This window comes from Nerophis lumbriciformis, linkage group LG03 (genome assembly GCF_033978685.3).
Source record: "Nerophis lumbriciformis linkage group LG03, RoL_Nlum_v2.1, whole genome shotgun sequence".
NCBI classification, from domain to species: Eukaryota; Metazoa; Chordata; class Actinopteri; order Syngnathiformes; family Syngnathidae; genus Nerophis; species Nerophis lumbriciformis.
In genome coordinates, this window is record NC_084550.2 from 63,342,098 (window position 1) to 63,364,518 (window position 22,421).

Consider the following 22,421-nt stretch of genomic DNA (forward strand, 5'->3'; position numbering starts at 1 on the left):
AGCGGTATGATGATTCTATGTGTTTTGATTGATTGATTGAGACTTTTATTAGTAGGTTGCACAGTGAAGTACATATTCCGTACAATTGACCACTAAATGGTAACACCCGAATACGTTTTTCAACTTGTTTAAGTCGGGGTCCACTTAAATTGATTCATGATACAGATATATACTATCAGATATATACTATCATCATAATACAGTCATCACACAAGATAATCACATTGAATTATTTACATTATTTATAATCCAGAGTGTGGAGGGGGGCGCCGGATGTAAGTGTCAAAAAGACAGCCAAAGAGTTTGATATGAGAATAAATCTAAAGTTAAAATATAGGGTAGAAATGCACCCATTTGCAGGAAATGTAGTCTTGATTTTCAACATTTTCTTTCAAGGCTTGCATGTCTACATTAAAACATTCTTCTTCATATTACATTAATATATGCTACTTTTAAACTTTCATGCAGAGAAGGAAATCACAACTAAAAAAATCACTAATTTTTTCATACGGTGTTGATGTGGAAATTTTTGCCTCAGCATTTTGATGGTGTGGACGTGTGGCACCGAATGGAGATAAGCGTCTCGACAGACGTCACAATATTTGAACAATGATGACGAAAACTGTTTTCTCTGTCGTGTCCGTGTGTCGAAAATTGTTATGCGCTTATTTTTTTATTTGATTTTGTGCGTGGCATAGATTTGCTATGCGCAGAGGACACTTAAACAGTGCGCAATTGCACAGGCGAGCACCTTAGAGGGAGCGTTGCTCGCACGGCTGCGCTAGCATCACAGCTAACGTTAGCCATGCTGCTACCTCTCTGCTGGGAGAGGGCGTATACGTATGTGACGTATGACGAGACAGTATGTGACGTATGACGTGACAGTATGTGACGTGTGTAAGAAGGTGCACTTGCTGTCTGTGAGAGGGAGACACAGGAAAGAGTGAGAAGAGCCTGTCGTGTAATGCCAGCAGCTAAAAGCAACTGCGTGAGAATTCACAGACATGTGGATGTGTTGAAGGTGTGCTGGAAAATGCGGAACGGAAATTACGGAGCAGCAGAAAAGTGGAATGTATTATTTAAATCGGTGCGTTGGAAAACACGGACCGGAGTTTTTTTTTAACTGGATCTGGATCGGCATTATCCCATGCCTTGCCGATACACAATTTTTGGCAAATATCGGCAGCCGATCCGATCCAAATATTGGATCGGGACATCCCTAATTTGAACTAAGCAAAATTATCTGCCAATAGAACAAGAAAATTCGGCTTGTCAAGACTTTCCAAAACAAGTAAATGTAGCTAACCTCAATGAACCCAAAAATACCTTAAAATAAGTATATTCTCACTAATAACAAGTGCACTTTTCTTGGTAGAAAAAAAAAAAAGAGACCTTTTTGCTCAATATGTTGAAAAATATTCTTAAATGAAGTAAATGCTAGTGCCATTATCTTGACATAATGATATGCGCTCGGCATCATGTTTTTTTTCATGCTTGAAGTAAGAAATTATTACTTTAAAAAAGTAGTTTTATGCTTGTGAGTGTTGATCTTAAGGCCCAAGCTGTTTGTTTACATGATTTTTTTTAAATTTCCATCCATCTATCTTCTTCCGCTTATCCGAGGTCGGGTCGCGGGGGCAGCAGCCTAAGCAGGGAAGCCCAGACTTCCCTCTCCCCAGCCACTTCATCCAGCTCTTCCTGTGGGGCCCCGAGGCGTTCCCAGGCCAGCCGGGAGACATAGTCTTCCCAACGTGTCCTGGGTCTTCCCCGTGGCCTCCTACCGGTCGGACGTGCCCTAAACACCTCCCTAGGGAGGCGTTCGGGTGGCATCCTGACCAGATGCCCGAACCACCTCATCTGGCTCCTCTCCATGTGGAGGAGCAGCGGCTTTACTTTGAGCTCCTCCCGGATGGCAGAGCTTCTCACCCTATCTCTAAGGGAGAGCCCTGCCACCCGGCGGAGGAAACTCATTTCAGCCGCTTGTACCCGTGATCTTGTCCTTTCGGTCATAACCCAAAGCTCATGACCATAGGTGAGGATGGGAACGTAGATCGACCGGTAAATTGAGAGCTTTGCCTTCCGGCTCAGCTCCTTCTTCACCACAACGGATCGATACAGCGTCCGCATTACTGAAGACGCCGCACCGACCCGCCTGTCGATCTCACGATCCACTCTTCCCTCACTCGTGAACAAGACTCCCAGGTACTTGAACTCCTCCACTTGGGGCAAGATCTCCTCCCCAACCCGGAGATGGCACTCCACCCTTTTCCGGGCGAGAACCATGGACTCGGACTTGGAGGTGCTGATTCTCATCCCAGTCGCTTTACACTCAGCTGCGAACCGATCCAGTGAGAGCTGAAGATCCTGGCTGTTTGTTTACATGATTTTTTTTATTTCTCTTTGCTATTTGGGCTTATTGGACCCTAATTAGAATAAAAACTAAGAATCATCTTTTTATATGATGTACTTAGTCCATAAGTACACAAACGTGTACTTCATGTTTAGTGACATGCTGATTCTTATTTTTACACTTTTTTCCCCCCAAATTCCATTGTATGTTATACTCTTCTGACACCACCAGATGGCAGTATAAGTGTCCACATAAGTGGCCATAAGACCCCAATTCAGTAGTGTACACAATTTTGGAAATAAGAGCTAAAAGGTGCATGTGGCCACTAAGCCTTTAGAGCAGGGGTGCTCATTACGTCGATCGCGAGCTACCGGTCGATCTCGGAGGGTGTGTCAGTCGATCACCAGCCAGGCATTAAAAAAATAGTCCTAAAAATGAGCGATCATAAATCTTCACTATGACGTCACTTTCGTCACTTGATTGACATTCACGGCACCCGAGGGTCTTCTGAGATGACACTGGCTTCTGCCAGCTCATTAAAATTACCGACTGGAAGGCGAGAAACACTTTATTTCAACAGACTCTGGCGCCGTACCTGTCGTCAAAACTCCAAAGACCGACTGCACAGTTGCGCTAACAAAACAAGTCTCAGAAAGCTGGCGTGTACAAGCTAGCAAGCTACGGAGTTTGCCGACAATGTATTTCTTGTAAAGTGTATACAAAGGAGTACGGAAGCTGGACAAATAAGATGCCAAAAACCAACCACTTTCATGTGGTATTGGACAGAAAGGAGGACTTTTTTTCTCCTCCATTCGAAAATGCGGACGTTTTTAGCACCACTGTCTGATTCCTATCAATGCAAGTCATCAGAATCAGGTAATACACCAACTTATATTCTTGTCTTCATGAAAGAAAGGAATCTATATGTGTTAAACATGCCTGTATTATCTTTAAACACCTTAACTTGTTAACAATATTAACTATATGTGTTAAACATGCTTGCATTATCTTTAAACACCTTTAACTTATTAACAATATTAACTATATGTGTTAAACATGCTTGTATTATCATTAAACACCTTAACTTGTTAACAATATTAACTATATGTGTTAAACATGCTTGCATTATCTTTAAACACCTTTAACTTATTAACAATATTAACTATATGTGTTAAACATGCTTGTATTATCATTAAACACCTTTAACTTGTTAACAATATTAACTATATGTATTAAACATGCTTGCATTATCTTTAAACACCTTTAACTTGTTAACAATATTAACTATATGTATTAAACATACTTGTATTATCATTAAACACCTTTAACTTATTAACAATATTAACTATATGTGTTAAACATGCTTGTATTATCATTAAACACTTTTAACTTGTTAACAATATTAACTATATGTGTTAAACATGCTTGTATTATCTTTAAACACCTTTAACTTATTAATAATATTAACTATATGTATTAAACATGCTTGCATTATCTTTAAACGCCTTTAACTTGTTAACAATATTAACTATACGTATTAAACATACTTATATTATCATTAAACACCTTTAATTTATTAACTATATGTATTAAACATTCTTGTATTATCATTAAACACCTTTAATTTATTAACAATATTAACTATGTGTTAAACATGATTGCATTATCATTAAACACCTTTAACTTATTAACAAAAACATATATTTCATAAATAAGTAAATATAAATTATATATATGAATGAAGTAGATCCCCACGACTTGAAAAGTAGCTTGCCTGCAGAAAAAGTGTGAGCACCCCTGCTTTAGAGCTAATGACACAGCTTTGCACAGTTGACCTACTCAGTGGCCTAGTGGTTAGAGTGTCCGCCCTGAGATCGGTAGGTTGTGAGTTCAAACCCCGGCCGAGTCATACCAAAGACTATAAAAATGGGACCCATTACCTCCCTGCTTGGCACTCAGCATCAAGGGTTGGAATTGGGGGTTAAATCACCAAAAATGATTCCCGGGCGCGGCAACCGCTGCTGCCCACTGCTCCCCTCACCTCCCAGGGGGTGATCAAGGGTGATGGGTCAAATGCAGAGAATAATCTCGCCACACCTAGAGTGTGTGTGTGTGACAATCATTGGTACTTTAACTTTTTAACTTTATATTCTAGTTTCAAGCATGTTTTACTCAATATAGGTCATCAGATCTCAGCAACAAGCTGTAATATCTTACTGAGATCAATTAGGACCAAAACACTTAAAACAAGTAAAACACTCTAACATAAAATCTGCTTAGTGAGAAGAATGATCTTATCAGACAGAAAATAAGCAAATATCACCCTTATTTGACATATTTCATCTTACTTAGATTTCAGTTTTTGCAGTGCACATTTTCATAGCAGCTCTCTCTGACGTTCTCCTCGTGTTCTCCTGCGTGGTTCCCTCTGCAAACCTGAAGGCACTTCCTCAAATCCCCCAACTTTGACGGCTGGTTCCGCAACAGGAGGAAGGAGATGACCCAGAAGCTGGAGGCCCTGCACCTGGAGGCGTTGAGCGAGGAGGTGAGAAGTGGAGCAAGTGCAGGGGTCTCTCCCAAGTCGGCCTCGTGACGCGTGTCCGTCTGGTATGCAGGACCTGCAGGAGAGAGTCCAGAAGCACTCGGAGGTGGAGACGGTGGATCTGATCTTGAAGTTGAAAGATAAACTGGTAAGGACGAAAGAGAGTTATTCCATGTTTTTATCATCTTAAGAACATAGTCAGAGTCCAGTTTGTCTCTCAGGACCACACGGAGGTGCTAATGCATGTTTTTACTTCCTCTTGTTTAGACCAGGGGTCCACAACCTTTTTTCCACCAGGGACCGCTTTAATGTATGCATTATTTTTAGTAGTAGTGGGAGCCCTGGGCGTGAAGAGATGGTCCCCGGCACGTTGATGGCATATATTATACACCAGTGTTGGGCCAGGAGCGCCCCCTAGAATGTAGTATATGTGTTTTTCAGCTGTGGTCCGTATAGGCAGCAGCGGTACTTAGTTGGAATGAAATTTTCCACCACTTGTGGCAGTAATGACAGTATCAAACAAACAGAAGAAGTCTGGCCTTATTGTGATAGAGAAATGTCTTGAGCGCAAAAATTATGACTAAAGTTGTGAAGCTGTATTTTAATTTGCACTTCAATTTTATTGACAGTTTAGTTAAGAAACATATTTATTATTAATTAAGTTAATTTATTTTAGCCCAACATAATGCATATCATATGTAAATGTATTGTTTATTTGGTTTGTATTTTTTTTGGTAATCAGCCTGACCTAAGCCTAATGCTTATTTGTTGAATTAATAACCCTCTTTGTGATAAATATATATATATATACACACACACACACACACACACACACATATAGACATATATGTTATATATATACATGGGGACGGCGTGGCGCGGTTGGGAGAGTGGCCGTGCTTGCAACCTGAGGGTTCCTGGTTCAATCCCCACCTTCTACCAACCTAGTCCTTGAGCAAGTGTATGTGTATGTGTATGTGTGTGTGTGTGTGTGTGTGTGTGTGTGTGTGTGTGTGTGTGTGTGTGTGTGTGTGTGTGTGTGTGTGTGTGTGTGTGTGTGTGTGTGTGTGTGTGCTCTGTACCGAGGATGCCGTTGTGGCTTGTGCAGCCCTTTGAGACGCTTGTGATTTAGGGCTATATAAATAAACATTGATGATTGATATACACACACACTCACACACTCACACACATATATATATATATATATATATATATATATATATGAAACAGGCCTGTAGAGATGAAATAGTCTTGTGATTTTTTTCCCACACATACATATATATATATATATATATATATATATATATATACATACACACACACACACATATATATATATATATATATATATATATATATATATATATATATATATATATGTGTGTGTGTGTGTGTATGTATATATATATATATATATATATATATGTGTGTGAGTGAGTGTGTGTGTGTGTATATCAATCATTCAATGTTTATTTATATAGCCCTAAATCACAAGCGTCTCAAAGGGCTGCACAAGCCACAACGGCATCCTCGGTACAGAGCACACACACACACATATATATATATATATATATGTGTATGTACAGAGCACACACACACACATATATATATATATATATATATATATATATATATATATATATATATATATATATATATATATATAAATATATATATATATATATATATATATATATATATTTATATATATATATATATGTGTGTGTGTGTGTGCTCTGTACATATATATATATATATATATATATATATATATGTATGTACAGAGCACACACACACACATATATATATATATATATATATATATATATATATATATATATATATATATATATATGTGTGTGTGCACAACGGCATCCTCGGTACAGAGCGCACACACACACATATATATATATATATATATATATATATATATATATATATATATATATATATATATATATATATATGTGTGTGTGTGTGTGTGTGTATATATGTATATTCAGTATGTATATCATGGAAAGAAAAAAAATGTAAAAAGAAAAAAAATTTTTTTAATTGTTATATGTATCCAGTGATTATACTTGTTCTGTTACAACTAAAAGTTGTAAACTGTTGTTGTTGAAATGTGTTGTGCTTAAATAAGCTTGTTACGTCATTAACATCACATGTGTATTTGTCGCCATCATGTGGTCATGACAGTTATTACATCATTGAGAAGTATGTATTTTGAATCAAACTTTATTGACCGGAAGTTGCATAAGCCAAGCAGAGAAATCTACGGTGCCAGCACGTACTTTATGGTGGTTATTTTCGAAGAAATACTGCATATATCTTTTGTTTAAGGTTGCATCGCCGTTTCACCCTTTTGAATGTCAATAAACCTGCTGACAACGCTCATCGGTCTCCAGAGTCGTGACGTAAGAAAGGTGTTAAACAGCCCTTGCATCAGACATGCACCCCTAACGGCACAGTGAAACGGCGGCATCCAAGCAGACAGAGGTAACGCAGTCGTCGCACGCTAGAGTGAAGCTGACCACTACTACGCCACAACGCTACAACGCAAACGGCAGACAGCAGTGATTAAGCAGTCATCATCTAGTCCACCCCACCATGTCCAGCAAGGTGTCATTCGTAAAGACTCGGTCCGAGGCTTCGACGAACTCCTCCACAGGTTCTGCAGCAGCTAGAGCAAGAGCAAAAGCTGAGGCAGCCAAAGCCCGCCTCGGTTTTGCAGCAAAAGAAATGGACTTAAAAGTAGAAAAGGCTAAAATTGAAGCATCTATTGAATTTCTTCAACATGAAAAAGATGTTGCATCTGCTATTGCTGAAGCAGAGGCATTAGAAACAGCTGTAATGACACAGGTAGAAGCACGCAGCAATCCTTGTTCTTTTGTCACATCTGAACGTACAAAGCAATATGTCCTCAGCCAAGCAGAATTTGTAAAAGAGGGAAAAGATGTTACACAGCCATCACAATGTGAAAATGCTCCTCAGAGCAAGTCAAAGCTCACTAGCAATCAATTACTTCAGCCAACAAAACAAAGTGACTCTCAAAAAATTCCCTTTGGCCCTCCTAATGATCTTAAAAACTTCCAAAACCCCTCAGTCATTTTCTCCTCTCCTCACATCCATAACAATTACAGTGCAAGTTGGTCAGATCAGGTATCAGCATCCAACTTCCATGATGTCCGGCCTTCATGCCAAGAGCCTAAAAACTCTAATGTGAGTGACTTCATTAGATACTTTGCTCGCCGGGAAATAGTAGCAACAGGACTACTGCAATTTAACGACAAGCCTCAAAATTTCAGAGCTTGGAAACGTTCCTTTAAAAATTCAATAAATGGATTAGAGTTAACAACAAGTGAGGAGATGGACTTGATGTTAAAGTGGCTTGGCAAAGAATCCTCTGAACATGTAGAACAAATCAGAGCCATACACATTAACAACCCAACCAAAGGTCTCAATATGATGTGGGACAGGCTTGAGCAATGTTATGGCTCAGCTGAAGTGATTGAGGATACACTCTTCAAAAGAATTGATATGTTCCCCAAAATCACATCCAAAGACTACACAAAACTCAGGAAGTTTAGTGACCTGCTCATGGAAATGCAGAGTGCTAAAGCTGAAGGAGACCTTCCTGGTCTTGCGTTTTTGGATACCGCAAGAGGATTAAATCCAATTGTGCAGAAACTTCCCTTCAATTTGCAAGAAAGATGGATCACAGTAGGAGCTAAATACAAACGCACACAACGTGTGCCCTTCCCACCATTCAATGTTTTTGTAGACTTTGTAACGCAGGAAGCTAACTCAAGAAATGACCCCAGCTTTAACTTTACATCGTTCCCTGACGTACCCAAACTCGACAAACTGCCATGGAGAGCATATAAACAAAAATAAATTTCAGTGCACAAAACTGATGTTGTCTCCCGCTACAATTTAGATACACATAGAACGGCAAACAAATCTGTAGACAGCGACAAGCTTTGCCCAATTCACATGAAACCTCATCCCCTCTTGAAGTGCAGATCATTTCGAATGAAAACACTTGATGATCGAAAAGCATTCTTAAAAGAGAACCACATTTGCTTCAAATGCTGTTCTTCATCTACACACATTGCAAAAAACTGTATGGTCAAGATACAGTGCTCTGAGTGTCTTGATGAAAAACACTGCACTGCTCTTCACCCAGGACCAGCACCCTGGGTTAAAGAAACTGAACCTGCAGCAGAGTATGGCGGGGAGTGTGACTCCGCTAAGTCGGAGGAGATCACATCCAAGTGCACACAGGTTTGTGGCATGAACGAAGCAGGCAGATCCTGCTCTAAAATGAGTCTTGTTAAAGTGTACCCAGCAGGCCATCCTGAACAAGCAGTAAGGCTCTATGCCATCCATGATGAACAAAGTAACAGGTCGTTAGTATGTCCTGAGTTCTTTGAATTGTTCAATGACCGTGGCCCTAGTTCCCCTTACTCACTAAGGACATGTGCTGGTACTAAAGAAGCAATGGGCAGGAGAGCTACAGGATATGTAGTGGCAGCCATAGATGGTTCAGTCCACATCCCATTGCCTAGCCTCATTGAATGTAGAAATATCCCAAACGATAGAGATGAAATTCCCACACCCAGTGCAGCTATGCAACACAGTCACCTAAAGTCAGTAGCTCACCTCATCCCTGACCTGGACTCTAATGCCCCTATACTCATGCTTCTCGGACGGGATGTTATTAGGGTTCACAAAGTCCGTAAACAGATAAGTGGCCCTAACAACGCACCCTATGCTCAAAAATTGGACCTCGGGTGGGTCATAGTAGGAAACGTGTGTTTAGGTGATGTCCACAAAACTCTCGCTGTGAAGACGCTGTTCACAAATACAACTGAGAAGGGGCGTCCTACAATGTTTGAGCCATGCCCCAATGTATTTAACGTAATAGAGAGACATTGTGAGATACAAGTTCCATTCAGCTTCAGCACTCAACTTGTGGATAGCGCTTGTGAACCTGATCATTTAGGATGTAATGTGTTCAAACAAACCAGACATGACAATTACATCGCACCCTCCATTCAGGACAAAGCCTTCTTGAAAATAATGGAAAAAGGACTGCAAAAGGACACAGACAAGAGCTGGACAGCTCCGTTACCATTCAAGTCGCCACGTCAAAAACTACCTAACAACAGACTGTATGCCCTGAACCGCTTAATGTCTCTTGTTCGGAGCTTTGAAAGGAAAGAAGAAATGAAGGAACATTTCATCACGTTTATGGACAAAATATTTGAAAACAAACATGCAGAGCTTGCCCCTCCACTGAAAGACGAAGAGGAATGTTGGTATTTGCCACTATTCGGTGTCTACCACCCTTGCAAGCCCAAACAGATTAGGGTCGTCTTTGACAGCAGCGCAAAGTACAAGAATGTGTCACTAAATGATGTGTTGTTGACAGGCCCAGACCTTAACAACTCACTGTTAGGTGTCCTAATACGCTTCAGAAAAAAAGCTGTTGCCTTCACAGCTGACATTGAACAGATGTTTTATTGTTTCAATGTTCGAGAACAAGACAGAAATTACTTGCGGTTTTTGTGGTTTCGTGACAATGACATTTCCAAAGACATTGTAGAGTATAGGATGAGAGTCCACGTCTTTGGGAATAGCCCATCACCAGCAGTGGCCATATACGGCTTACATCAGTCTGTTCTACGCAACCAGCCAGATTGCGATCCAGATGTCAAGCAGTTTGTCACACACGACTTCTACGTAGACGACGGACTCAAATCTCTCCCCACTGTTGAAATGGCTGTGTCCTTATTACAAAGAACCCGTGACACACTTGCAAACTCAAATCTAAGACTGCATAAAATAGCAGCTAACAGAAAAGAGGTACTCGAAGCATTCCCTTCACAAGATCATGCCAAAGACCTAAAGGACTTGGACTTTGAAGCTGAGTCAGTTCCCATGCAACGTAGCCTGGGTCTCCTTTGGGACCTAAAGAAAGACTACTTCACCTTTAGAGTGTCAGACGAGACAAAGCCCTTTACTAGACGAGGTGTTTTATCAACAATAAACAGCCTTTATGATCCATTAGGCTTTGTAGCACCAGTAACTATACAGGGAAAGTCCATTCTGCGTGAACTTACGGTGGAGAATGGAGACTGGGATGCACCACTGCCCTCAGAAATGGAAGAGTCCTGGACCCTGTGAAAAGAACCCACTCATAGTTCCTGGCCACCACCATATTGCAGCTCTTCTCATTAAGCACTACCACGAGCAGACCCAACACCAAGGGCGCCTTTTCACAGAAGGAGCTGTTCGCTCTGCAGGATGGTGGATTGTAGGTGGCAAGAGAAAGGTGAGCACAATCATCTATCATTGTGTAACCTGCAAAAGACTTCGTGCCCCTATGAGTACACAAAAAATGTCAAACCTCCCTCCAGACCGTCTTACAACGGACCCCCCATTCACTAATGTGGGCTTAGATGTTTTTGGCCCATGGTTTGTGTCTTCACAGCGCACAAGAGGAAGTATCATCCAAAATAAAAGGTGGGCTGTCTTATTCACGTGCTTGAGTATTAGAGCAGTTCACATTGAGGTGATAGAGTCTCTCGATACCTCTAGCTTTGTTAATGCATTCAGACGGTTTCTGGCAGTAAGAGGACCTGTAAAAAGCGTTCGCTCTGATAGAGGTACCAATTTTGTCAGTGCATGTAAAGAACTGAAGATCCCCTCAAATTTAGACAACACAGCTGTACAAACCTACCTTAAAGAACACGGATGTACATGGACTTTTAACCCTCCACACGCTTCCCACTTTGGCGGGTCATGGGAAAGAATGATTGGACTTGCCCGGAAAATATTGGACACAATGTTTTTCCAGCTCAAGACCACTAAACTCACTCACGAAGTTCTTGTCACCTTTATGGCAGAAGTGGCGGCTATTATAAACGCAAGACCCCTTGTCCCTGTTTCATCGGACCCAAGTGACCCTTTCACTTTGACCCTGGCCACTCTTATAACCCAAAAGGTAACCCCTCTTAAGGCTCCAGTTGGCAACTTTACAGCATCAGACCTCTACAAACACCAGTGGCGCCAAGTCCAGCACCTGTCAAACACCTTCTGGGACAGGTGGAAGAAGGAGTTCCTTCCCACTCTCCAACCACGTCGCAAATGGCATTCTAGCCAGCTTAACGTGAGCGTAGGTTCGGTCGTTGTACTCAAAGACAGCCAAATTCCCCGAAATGAATGGCCTCTTGCACGTGTAACTCAGGTGTTCCTAAGTAAAGATGGCAAAGTGCGTTCAGTAGAGCTAAGGGTAGTCAGGTCAGATGATACAAAGGTGCTGACCAGACCCATCTCAGAGATTGTACCTTTAATTATTTCATGAAAGGTACCGGTATCTGTTTTTTCCAGTAATTTTTGTGGCGTTTATCCACGCCAAGCGGGGAGTGTTCTGTTACAACTAAAAGTTGTAAACTGTTGTTGTTGAAATGTGTTGTGCTTAAATAAGCTTGTTACGTCATTAACATCACATGTGTATTTGTCGCCATCATGTGGTCATGACAGTTATTACATCATTGAGAAGTATGTATTTTGAATCAAACTTTATTGACCGGAAGTTGCATAAGCCAAGCAGAGAAATCTACGGTGCCAGCACGTACTTTATGGTGGTTATTTTCGAAGAAATACTGCATATATCTTTTGTTTAAGGTTGCATCGCCGTTTCACCCTTTTGAATGTCAATAAACCTGCTGACAACGCTCATCGGTCTCCAGAGTCGTGACGTAAGAAAGGTGTTAAACAGCCCTTGCATCAGACATGCACCCCTAACGGCACAATACTATAAAGTTATTTTCCATTTAACTTCACCAGTTTTAGATTATTTTTATTAAAAATCGCTGAATTTTCACATTTGCCGTTCAAATACTGAGAAGAGACGGTGCGGTGATCAGCAGCCAGTTGAGGCACGTCACTCAGTTGTACCTCACCATGGATTGCGGACTCGGCTAACTGCTGGCCTGCTGTGCAGTGAGACGGTATTGCTATATGAACTATATTATACATTTCCATAGTTTAGTTAGCTGAGGTATATAATGTACAGTGTATTTTGTCAACAACTGTATGTGTGTAACGTATTTCTTGTGCTGAGCAATCATAAAACGGCTGCGAAGACGCACTGGCTGAGGCTCACAGTAATCCCGCCTCATGGTGGTAGAGGGCGCTAGTGATCCCATCATCCCAGGGATCATTTTTGCGACTACTCGGCTGCAGAAGAAGTGACAACAAGCAGCAACAGTTGGTGATCGTTTATTTTTTCCTCTCGCTTGGACTTTTAACATATCTAAAATAAAACAGTTTTTGTTACGCCCGTTTGATTGTGAACTATTACTGACACCTTGTGGCGATGGGAAAATGCTGCGCGTCATCAGTTTGGGTACTTCCGGTTTACGATGTTAGTTCAGTTCATGAGACAATAAGAAGTAGACAAGTTGTGTTAGCTCTTACAAGCCTTGGAAAAGATAAGTCTGTAAGTAAACTGTTTAACTTGTTTATGTGGCTCAATATGAAGGTGGAAAGTGGCTAAATTTGATAGTAAGATGTGTATTGAAAAACTATTTTTGTGCACTAATTTAATGGATGTTTGAGGACTTAAAATAGCTGCCGGTCGTCTATTTCCACCATAGAAATAGTTTCAACACTCAGCAGTGTTTGTTTGATGGTGGTGCTGTGTATTTGTGTGGAGCTGATGTTGACATATTGTGTATTGCATTTCAGTGTGTTGATTGAATCATGTAGCTTATACTTTGTCATTGTGTGTATTTCAGTTTTCCAAAAAAAAAAAAAAAAAAGTCCAGTGCAAGACAAAGCAAGATCAACAACAATAAAGAGCCTAAATTGATTAATCTGCTTTGGAACTTTATTAGAACGTCCTGGATTGGTTGTTAGCTGTCTGCCAAGCTGTATAACCTCAGCACATATAGTGAGGGCACAACACTTTTCTAAACTGGACTTTCAATCCAAGCAGGAGGTCATAATTAAAGGAAGATTTCCATCGAGACTTTTAAAACTGAAGAAAGATAAGGAAGACTTCTATAAACAAGTTATCGATGCTTTTGTTCCGAAAGAGCGGCGCATGGACTTCATTTATAAGTAAAGGTAAAACCATAATAACGTTTTTTTTATTAAATGTGCTTTTTTTATTAAAGTTAAAGTTAAGTTAAAGTCCCAATGATTGTCACACACACACTAGGTGTAATGAAATTTGTCCTCTGCATTTGACCCATCCCCTTGATCACCCCCTGGCAGGTGAGGGGAGCAGTGGGCAGCAGCGGCGCCGCGCCTGGGAATAATTTTTGGTGATTTAACCCCCAATTCCAAGCCTTGATGCTGAGTGCCAAGCAGGGAAGAATGCTGGTATGAGCTTTTAAACATAACCCGTTAACTGCTGCCAATCAAATGGTGAATAAGATACTCTTTAGGGTTCATATGTTTGTAAATCTGACTGTGATGAAGTCAGTGCCTCACCAGCCATCAACCTCACCGCACGTCACTGATATATATATGTTTATATATATATATATATATATATATATATATTTGTGTGTACATATTACAATGGATACCGTATTTTCCGCACTATTAGCCGCACCTAAAAACCACAAATTTACTCAAAAGCTGACAGTGCGGCTTTTAACCCGGTGCGCTTTATATGTGGATTAATATTAAGATTCATTTTCATAAAGTTTCGGTCTCGCAACTACGGTAAACAGCCGCCATCTTTTTTCCCCGTAGAAGAGGAAGTGCTTCTTCTTCTACGCAAGCAACCGCCAAGGTAAGCACCCGCCCCCATAGAAGAGGAAGCGCTTCTTCTTCTACTGTAAGCAACCACCCGCCCGCGTAGAAGAAGAAAAAGCGCGCGGATATTACCGTACGTTTCATTTCCTTTGTGTGTTTACATCTGTAAAGACCACAAAATGGCTCCTACTAAGCGACAGGGATCCGGTTCATGAAAAGACGCAATCTCTCCATCTGCACACGGATTACTATTTCACAGCAACTGCCTAAAGACTTTCAAGAAAAGCTGGCTACTTTCCGTGCATATTGTAAAAACAAGATAGCTGAAAAAAAGATCCGGCCAGAGAACATTATCAACATGGACGAGGTTCCACTGACTTTTGATATTCCTGTGAACCGCACTGTGGATACAACGGGAGCACGTACGGTGAATATTCGCACCACAGGGAATGAGAAGTCATCCTTCACTGTGGTTCTAGCTTGCCATGCTAATGGCCAGAAACTTCCACCCATGGTGATATTCAAAAGGAAGACCTTGCCAAAAGAGACCTTTCCAGCCGGCGTCATCATAAAAGCTAACTCGAAGGGATGGATGAAGAAAAGATGAGCGAGTGGTTAAGGTAAGTTTAAGTTTACGCGAAGAGGCCGGGTGGCTTTTTTCACGCAGCTCCGTCCATGTTGATATACGATTCCATGCGCGCCCACATCACGCTGGTTTTAATATATTATTAAAGTTTGACTGACCTATTTGACTGTTTTTTTGACATTCCTTTAGCGCAGTTAGATGCGGCTTACAACACGGGGCGGCTTATAGGTGGACAAAGTTTTGAAATATGCCGTTCATTGAAGGCGCGGCTTATAACCCAGGGCGCCTTATGGTGCGGAAAATACGGTATATAATTAATAACTACTGTAATTGGATATTAAGATTATGTGAAAGTTCGACTCCTACCTTGTTTACCTTTGTGACGGCTTCTATAAAGTTTTGTGATCAATCAGTATAATCAAGCAGCTAAAATGCGCCTCAAATGAATACGTGTGGAGATCTTTTTTTTTTGCATTTTCCCATCATGCTTTGGAATGGATTTAAATGGGTGTAGTTTTAAATTTGTTATGGTGGTTGGCTGTTTTTTTTTAAAATAATATCCACAAACTTGAGTGACCAAGTTGTGTTATGTGTGACATGTTTGTTGACTTTCTGTGCTGGTAGAGTGTTTTTTTCTGGTTGTTTGGATTGGGTCATATAAGTGAATGCTGTGCACTTAGGTTCTAGTATGTACACTCCATGGTCACTAGCCTGAGTCACTCACGTTGTCCGCAAAATGGCGAAAAATAAGCACCAATCTACAAACCCCGTTTCCATATGAGTTGGGAAATTGTGTTAGATGTAAATATAAATTGAATACAATGATTTGCAAATCCTTTTCAACCCATATTCAATTGAATGCACTACAAAGACAACATATTTGATTTTCAAACTCATAAACGTTATTTTTTTTTTGCAAATAATAATTAACTTAGAATTTCATGGCTGCAACACGTGCCAAAGTAGTTGGGAAAGGGCATGTTCACCACTGTGTTACATGGCCTTTCCTTTTAACAACACTCAGTAAACATTTGGGAACTGAGGAGACACATTTTTGAAGCTTCTCAGGTGGAATTCTTTCCCATTCTTGCTTGATGTACAGCTTAAGTTGTTCAACAGTCCGGGGGTCTCCGTTGTGCTATTTTAGGCTTCATAATGCGCCACACATTTTCAATGGGAGACAGGCAGGCCAGTCTAGTACCCACACTCTTTTACTATGAAGCCATGTTGATGTAACACGTGGCTTGGCATTGTCTTGCTGAAATAAGCAGGGGCGTCCATGGTAACGTTGCTTGGATGGCAACATATGTTGCTCCAAAAGCTGTATGTACCTTTCAGCATTAATGGCGCCTTCACAGATGTGTAAGTTACCCATGTCTTGGGCACGAATACACCCCCATACCATCACACATGCTGGCTTTTACACTTTGCGCCTATAACAATCCGGATGGTTCTTTTCCTCTTTGGTCCGGAGGACACGACGTCCACAGTTTCCAAAAACAATTTGAAATGTGGACTCGTCAGACCACAGAACACTTTTTCACTTTGTATCAGTCCATCTTAGATGAGCTCAGGCCTAGCGAAGCCGTCGGCATTTCTGGGTGTTGTTGATCAACGGTTTTCGCCTTGCATAGGAGAGTTTTAACTTGCACTTACAGTTGTAGTGACAACTGTAAGTTGACAGTGGGTTTCTGAAGTGTTCCATGTGGTGATATCCTTTACACACCGATGTCGCTTGTTGATGCAGTACAGCCTGAGGGATCGAAGGTCACGGGCTTAGCTGCTTACGTGCAGTGATTTCTCCAGATTCTCTGAACCCTTTGATGATATTACGGACCGTAGATGGTGAAATCCCTAAATTCCTTGCAATAGGTGCTTGAGAAAGGTTTTTCTTAAACTGTTCAACAATTTGCTCACGCATTTGTTGCCAAAGTGGTGACCCTCGCCCCATCCTTGTTTGTGAATGACAGAGCATTTCATGGAATCTACTTTTATACCCAATCATGGCACCCACCTGTTCCCAATTTGCCTGTTCACCTGTGGGATGTTCCAAATAAGTGTTTGATGAGCATTCCTCAACTTTATCAGTATTTATTGCCACCTTTCCCAACTTCTTTGTCACATGTTGCTGGCATCAAATTCTAAAGTTAATGATTATTTGCAAAAAAAGTTTGAACATGAAATATGTTGTCTTTGTAGCATATTCGACTGAATATGGGTTGAAAATGATTTGCAAATCATTGTATTCCGTTTATATTTACATCTAACACAATTTCCCAACTCATATGGAAACGGGGTCTGTAAATCTGATACGTAAACACCCTGCTTTGCCAGATTACTTGTTGAACTCGTGTCGTCTCGTGGGCCAAATTGAAGACACCTGCGTGCCGCAATTTGCCCGCGGGCTGTAGTTTGGACACCCCTGGTCTATTAGATAGGGTAAGTTTTGTGCTTGTAATTATTTCAATTGATGTAATAACACATATGATATCAACCAATCAGATAGTATCTAAAGTATATATACATTGGGGGACATGTTTGTAAGGCACGTACTCTCTGCAGTTGAGTAAACACATGCGCTTTTGATGTTGGCGTGCAGAGCCAGGCGGAGAGGGAGCGTCTGCCCGTGCGACCCGGCACCGTGGCCCAGCTGAGAGCTCACATGGAGGGCATCATCTTGTCCTTGCCAGAGGACCTGCAGGGCATCCTCCACAAGCCCTCCACGCCGTGACCTTTGACCCACCACCACCACCACACCTCTCCACAGGTGCGGCCTCCTTGTTCTCGGAACGACGTGGAAACGGCACATTTCATTCCCACTGAACAGGGCCCTGATCCCGCGTGACCACCACGTGACCACCACGTGACCACCGTGTGACCACCACGTGACGGCAACTCGAGAGGCTGGACCTCCTCGCAACAAAAGGAAGACGTGTGGGTCAGAACTTTTGCTTACTTGCAATGTTTTTAACCACTTTTTGTTTGTATTTTTGTTTTGTACTTTTTTTAACCCGGCAGTCTAGTGGAGCTGCACTTTTTAAAGCGGCTCTCTACTTTTTTAAAAACACACTATCGACACACACACACTAACTGTCCGCAGAAACAAAAGCCTTGTATTTTAATAGCTAAACATCGGGTCAACAACAACACGCACACAGCTGATTCAGCACCAGCGACTCAAATCGCTTCCGGAACCGCCAATAGCGCTCCTCATTCCATGTCACATGACCTCCTCGCATATGAAGACCGGTCTTTGACTACGGATATAAAGTGTAAGCTTTGGAACATTTTTCAACCCTTTGAAATGAAAAGGTCTGGGAAATTAACTGGCATTTGTGACAATCCATTTTTTTAAAAGCCCATCTCCACAAACACAATAATAAACCAAATATACCATAAATGCTCCAATTATAGCCGAGGTGTAATTAATCTCTCTCATAAACTTGTTTTTTAACTTGGAGAATGATTAGGAGTACATTTCTTTAAGCACTACTGCACAAGCAATGTTGTAATACTTGCTCAGTCAGCAATAATACTGCTGATGCGGATGGTTGACGACTTTCTGATGCGGTTGCGGATGAAATAATTGCCTATCCGCGCATCTCTACTGCATACATATAACAATTTAATTAATTTTTTTTCTTTTTACATTTTTTTTCTTTCCATGATGGCCTCACCTGCCTCTAGTGACTGCATGTCACTGATATATATATATATATATATATATATATATATATATATATATATATATATATATATATATATATATGATATGTGTGTGTATGTTACTCATCAGTTACTCAGTACTTGAGTAGTTTTTTCACAACATACTTTTTACTTTTACTCAAGTAAATATTTGGGTGACTACTCATTACTTTTACTTGAGTAATAAATCTCTAAAGTAACAGTACTCTTACTTGAGTACAATTTCTGGCTACTCTACCCACCTCTGCGTGCTATTAAGGCTAGCTGTATGTACATATTCCATCATTATGCATACTTGCCAACCCTCCCGAATTTTCCGGGAGACTCCCGAAATTCAGCGCCTCTCCCAAAAAACTCCCGGGACAAATATTCTCCCGAAAATCTCCCGATTTTCAGCCGGAGCTGGAAGCCACGCCCCCTCCAGCTCCATGCGGACCTGAGTGAGGACAGCCTTTTTTCATGATGGGAGGACAACAGGGTGACAAGAACTAAATCTTCCAGACTAGAGATAAATTGTATTATTATGTTTATTTTACCTAAAAATAAATATATTTATTAATTTAAAATAATAAAAATAAACTAAATACATTTTTACTATATTTTGCTAAAAACATCAGAATTAATTGTATTTTTATTTGTATTTTTTCGTGACTCCTTATTACATCCAGCCATAGAATTATACATTAAAATAAACATATTTCAAATAATTGATTTTAAATTATCATAATAATTCATTTAAAATGACCATATTTAATTATAAAAATAATTGCTTGTTTATCAACAACTTTAGCATTTTATTCATTACATTTTGAAACTCTCAGAAGCCAAGTTATGTTATATTCCTTAATATTTATTTATGCAAGTTTGAAGTATCAATTATCTAAACACAGTTTTGTTTGCATATTTTCAGGATGTAGATATATTATATATATTTTATATATATATATATATATATATATATATATATATATATATATATATATATATATATATATATATATATATATATATATATATATACATCCTGAAAATATGCAAACAAAACTGTGTTTAGATAATTGATCCTTCATATATGAACAAATATGTTGTCTTTGTAGCATATTCAACTGAATATGGGTTGAAAATGATTTGCAAATCATTGTATTACGTTTATATTTACATCTAACACAATTTCCCAACTCATATGGAAACGGGGTTTGTATATATATATATCAGTGACGTGCGGTGAGGTTCATGGCTGGTGAGGCACTGACTTCATCACAGTCAGATTTACAAACATATGAACCCTAAAGAGTATCTTATTCACCATTTGATTGGCAGCAGTTAATGGAATATGTTTAAAAGCTCATACCAGCATTTTTCCCTGCTTGGCACTCAGCATCAAGGCTTGGAATTGGGGGTTAAATCACCAAAAATTATTCCCGGGCGTGGCGCCGCTGCTGCCCACTGCTCCCCTCACCTCCCAGGGGGTGATTAAGGGATGGGTCAAATGCAGAGGACAAATTTCATTACACCTAGTGTGTGTGTGACAATCATTGGTACTTTAACTTAACTTTAACTTTACACATACAAACTGTAGCACACAAAAAAGCACATTTAATAAAAACACCGTTATTATGGTCTTACCTTTACTTATAAATAAAGTCCATTCGCCGCTGTTGTGCTGGATTAATGAACCCCCTAATGGGTGTGTTATATCAACTAAAGCCCTCACTTAAACTTTCCACGTGCAAGATTTAATCTATTTAAAAAAGTGTAACCGAGGGTTTATAAATGTCGCCTATACTGTATGAAACTACAAAATAACAAACACGGAGGCTCCAGTTTACACGAGGACCACTTTATTTACCTTCTTTCAAAAAACTCCGCTTCACTACAACATGTCATCACTTCCGCTCTTGGCGCCTTCAAAATAAGAGCTCAAGGCATATACTGTATAACAGCGCATAACAGGAACTTAACATCACAAATAGGAAAGCCCATAAAAATAGGTCACAAAAGTTATTTAATAAGAAGCCAAAAATAATAATGTTCATATTGGAGGAGTTGTAAATTAAATTAAATGTTGTGGCCCTGCAGTCATTCACAATTCCTCCAACACGAACATTATTGTTTTTGCACTTTTTTGGCTTCTTATGAAATAACTGTTTTAAATAGATTCAATCTTGCACGTGGAAAGTTTAAGTGTGGGCTTTAGTTGATATAACAATTCTACGGCGGGGATGCAGGAGGCGGGGCTACTGGAGCCTCAGCCAGTGCGTCTTTTGCAGCTGTTTTATGATCGCTCAGCACAAGAAATACGTTACACACATACAGTTGTTGACAAAATACACTGTACATTATATACCTCAGCTAACTAAACTATGGAAATGTATAATATAATTCATATAGCAATACAGTCTCACCGCACAGCAGGCCAGCAGTTAGCCGAGTCCGTCCATGTTGAGGCACTGAGTGACGTGCCTCGACTGGCTGCTGTTCACCGCACCGTCTCTTCTCAGTATTTGAACGGCAAATGTGAAAATTCAGCGATTTTGAATAAAAATAATCTAAAACTGGTGAAGTTAAATGGAAAATAACTTTATAGTATAATCACTGCATACATATAACAATTTAATTAATTTTTTTTCTTTTTACATTTTTTTTCTTTCCATGATGGCCTCACCTGCCTCTAGTGACTGCACGTCACTGATATATATATATATATATATATATATTAGAGATGCGCGGTTTGCGGGCACAACCGCGGAGTCCGCGGATTATCCGCGAATCGGGCGGATGAAATTTAAAAAAATTAGATTTTATCAGCGGGTCGGGTCGGGTCGGGCGATTGAAATAAAAAAAAATTAGATTTTAAATAGATTCAGGCGGGTGGCAGTTAAACCAATTCGGAAATATGATGTAGCGGCTAGCTACGGGGTGTTAGCCAATGGCTTTGGCTGGGGGGCGGGACTTCCGGGCAAGTTAGGGAAGTGACGTTGTTGACAGGAAGTGTTTGTTCGAGTTTTGCCGGGAAAGAGGGGAGACGCACATTGGAGCTGTTGTGTGGTTACATTGCATCTTATTACAATAAATACGAGACAAACGAATAAGTCTATGAGCCTACGTTCCTGGGAACATTACAATAAATACATAGTTAAATGTTGTTACCCACATACGAAAAACGAGCAGGCACCTGCTGCATATGCCACAACAGAAGAAAAAAAAAGAAAAGAGATGGACACTTTTACGGAGCGGAGAAGGGACGCCTCGCCGGGGTCCGGGACCGAGGCCCCTTCCCCCGAGAGGGCCCCACCGGGAGCCGTAGCTGAGGCGATCCGCGAGAAGGGCCCGACGCACGTCCAGGGTCACCACCGCGCCCACCGCACCGACACCCCGCCTCGTCCGCCTTCGCCGCGGCCGGCGTCACGCGCAGCAGGTAAGCAGCTTACCTGCCCGCCACCCCCGTGGCCGGGGGC

At 40.5% G+C, this 22,421-nt stretch overlaps 1 protein-coding gene across 1 annotated transcript in view; it reads left to right on the plus strand.

The window, feature by feature from the left end:
* dennd6a (DENN/MADD domain containing 6A) overlaps positions 1-18,268 on the plus strand; it is a 74,076-nt gene extending 55,808 nt beyond the window's left edge. Inside the window, exons 17-19 of the mRNA XM_072912869.1 lie at positions 4,793-4,895; positions 4,966-5,040; positions 17,858-18,268. Coding sequence (XP_072768970.1) covers positions 4,793-4,895; positions 4,966-5,040; positions 17,858-17,989 — 310 coding nt within the window. The 3' untranslated portion in view covers positions 17,990-18,268. The remainder of the gene's footprint in view (positions 1-4,792; positions 4,896-4,965; positions 5,041-17,857) is intronic.
* Positions 18,269-22,421: the final 4,153 nt, after the last annotated feature.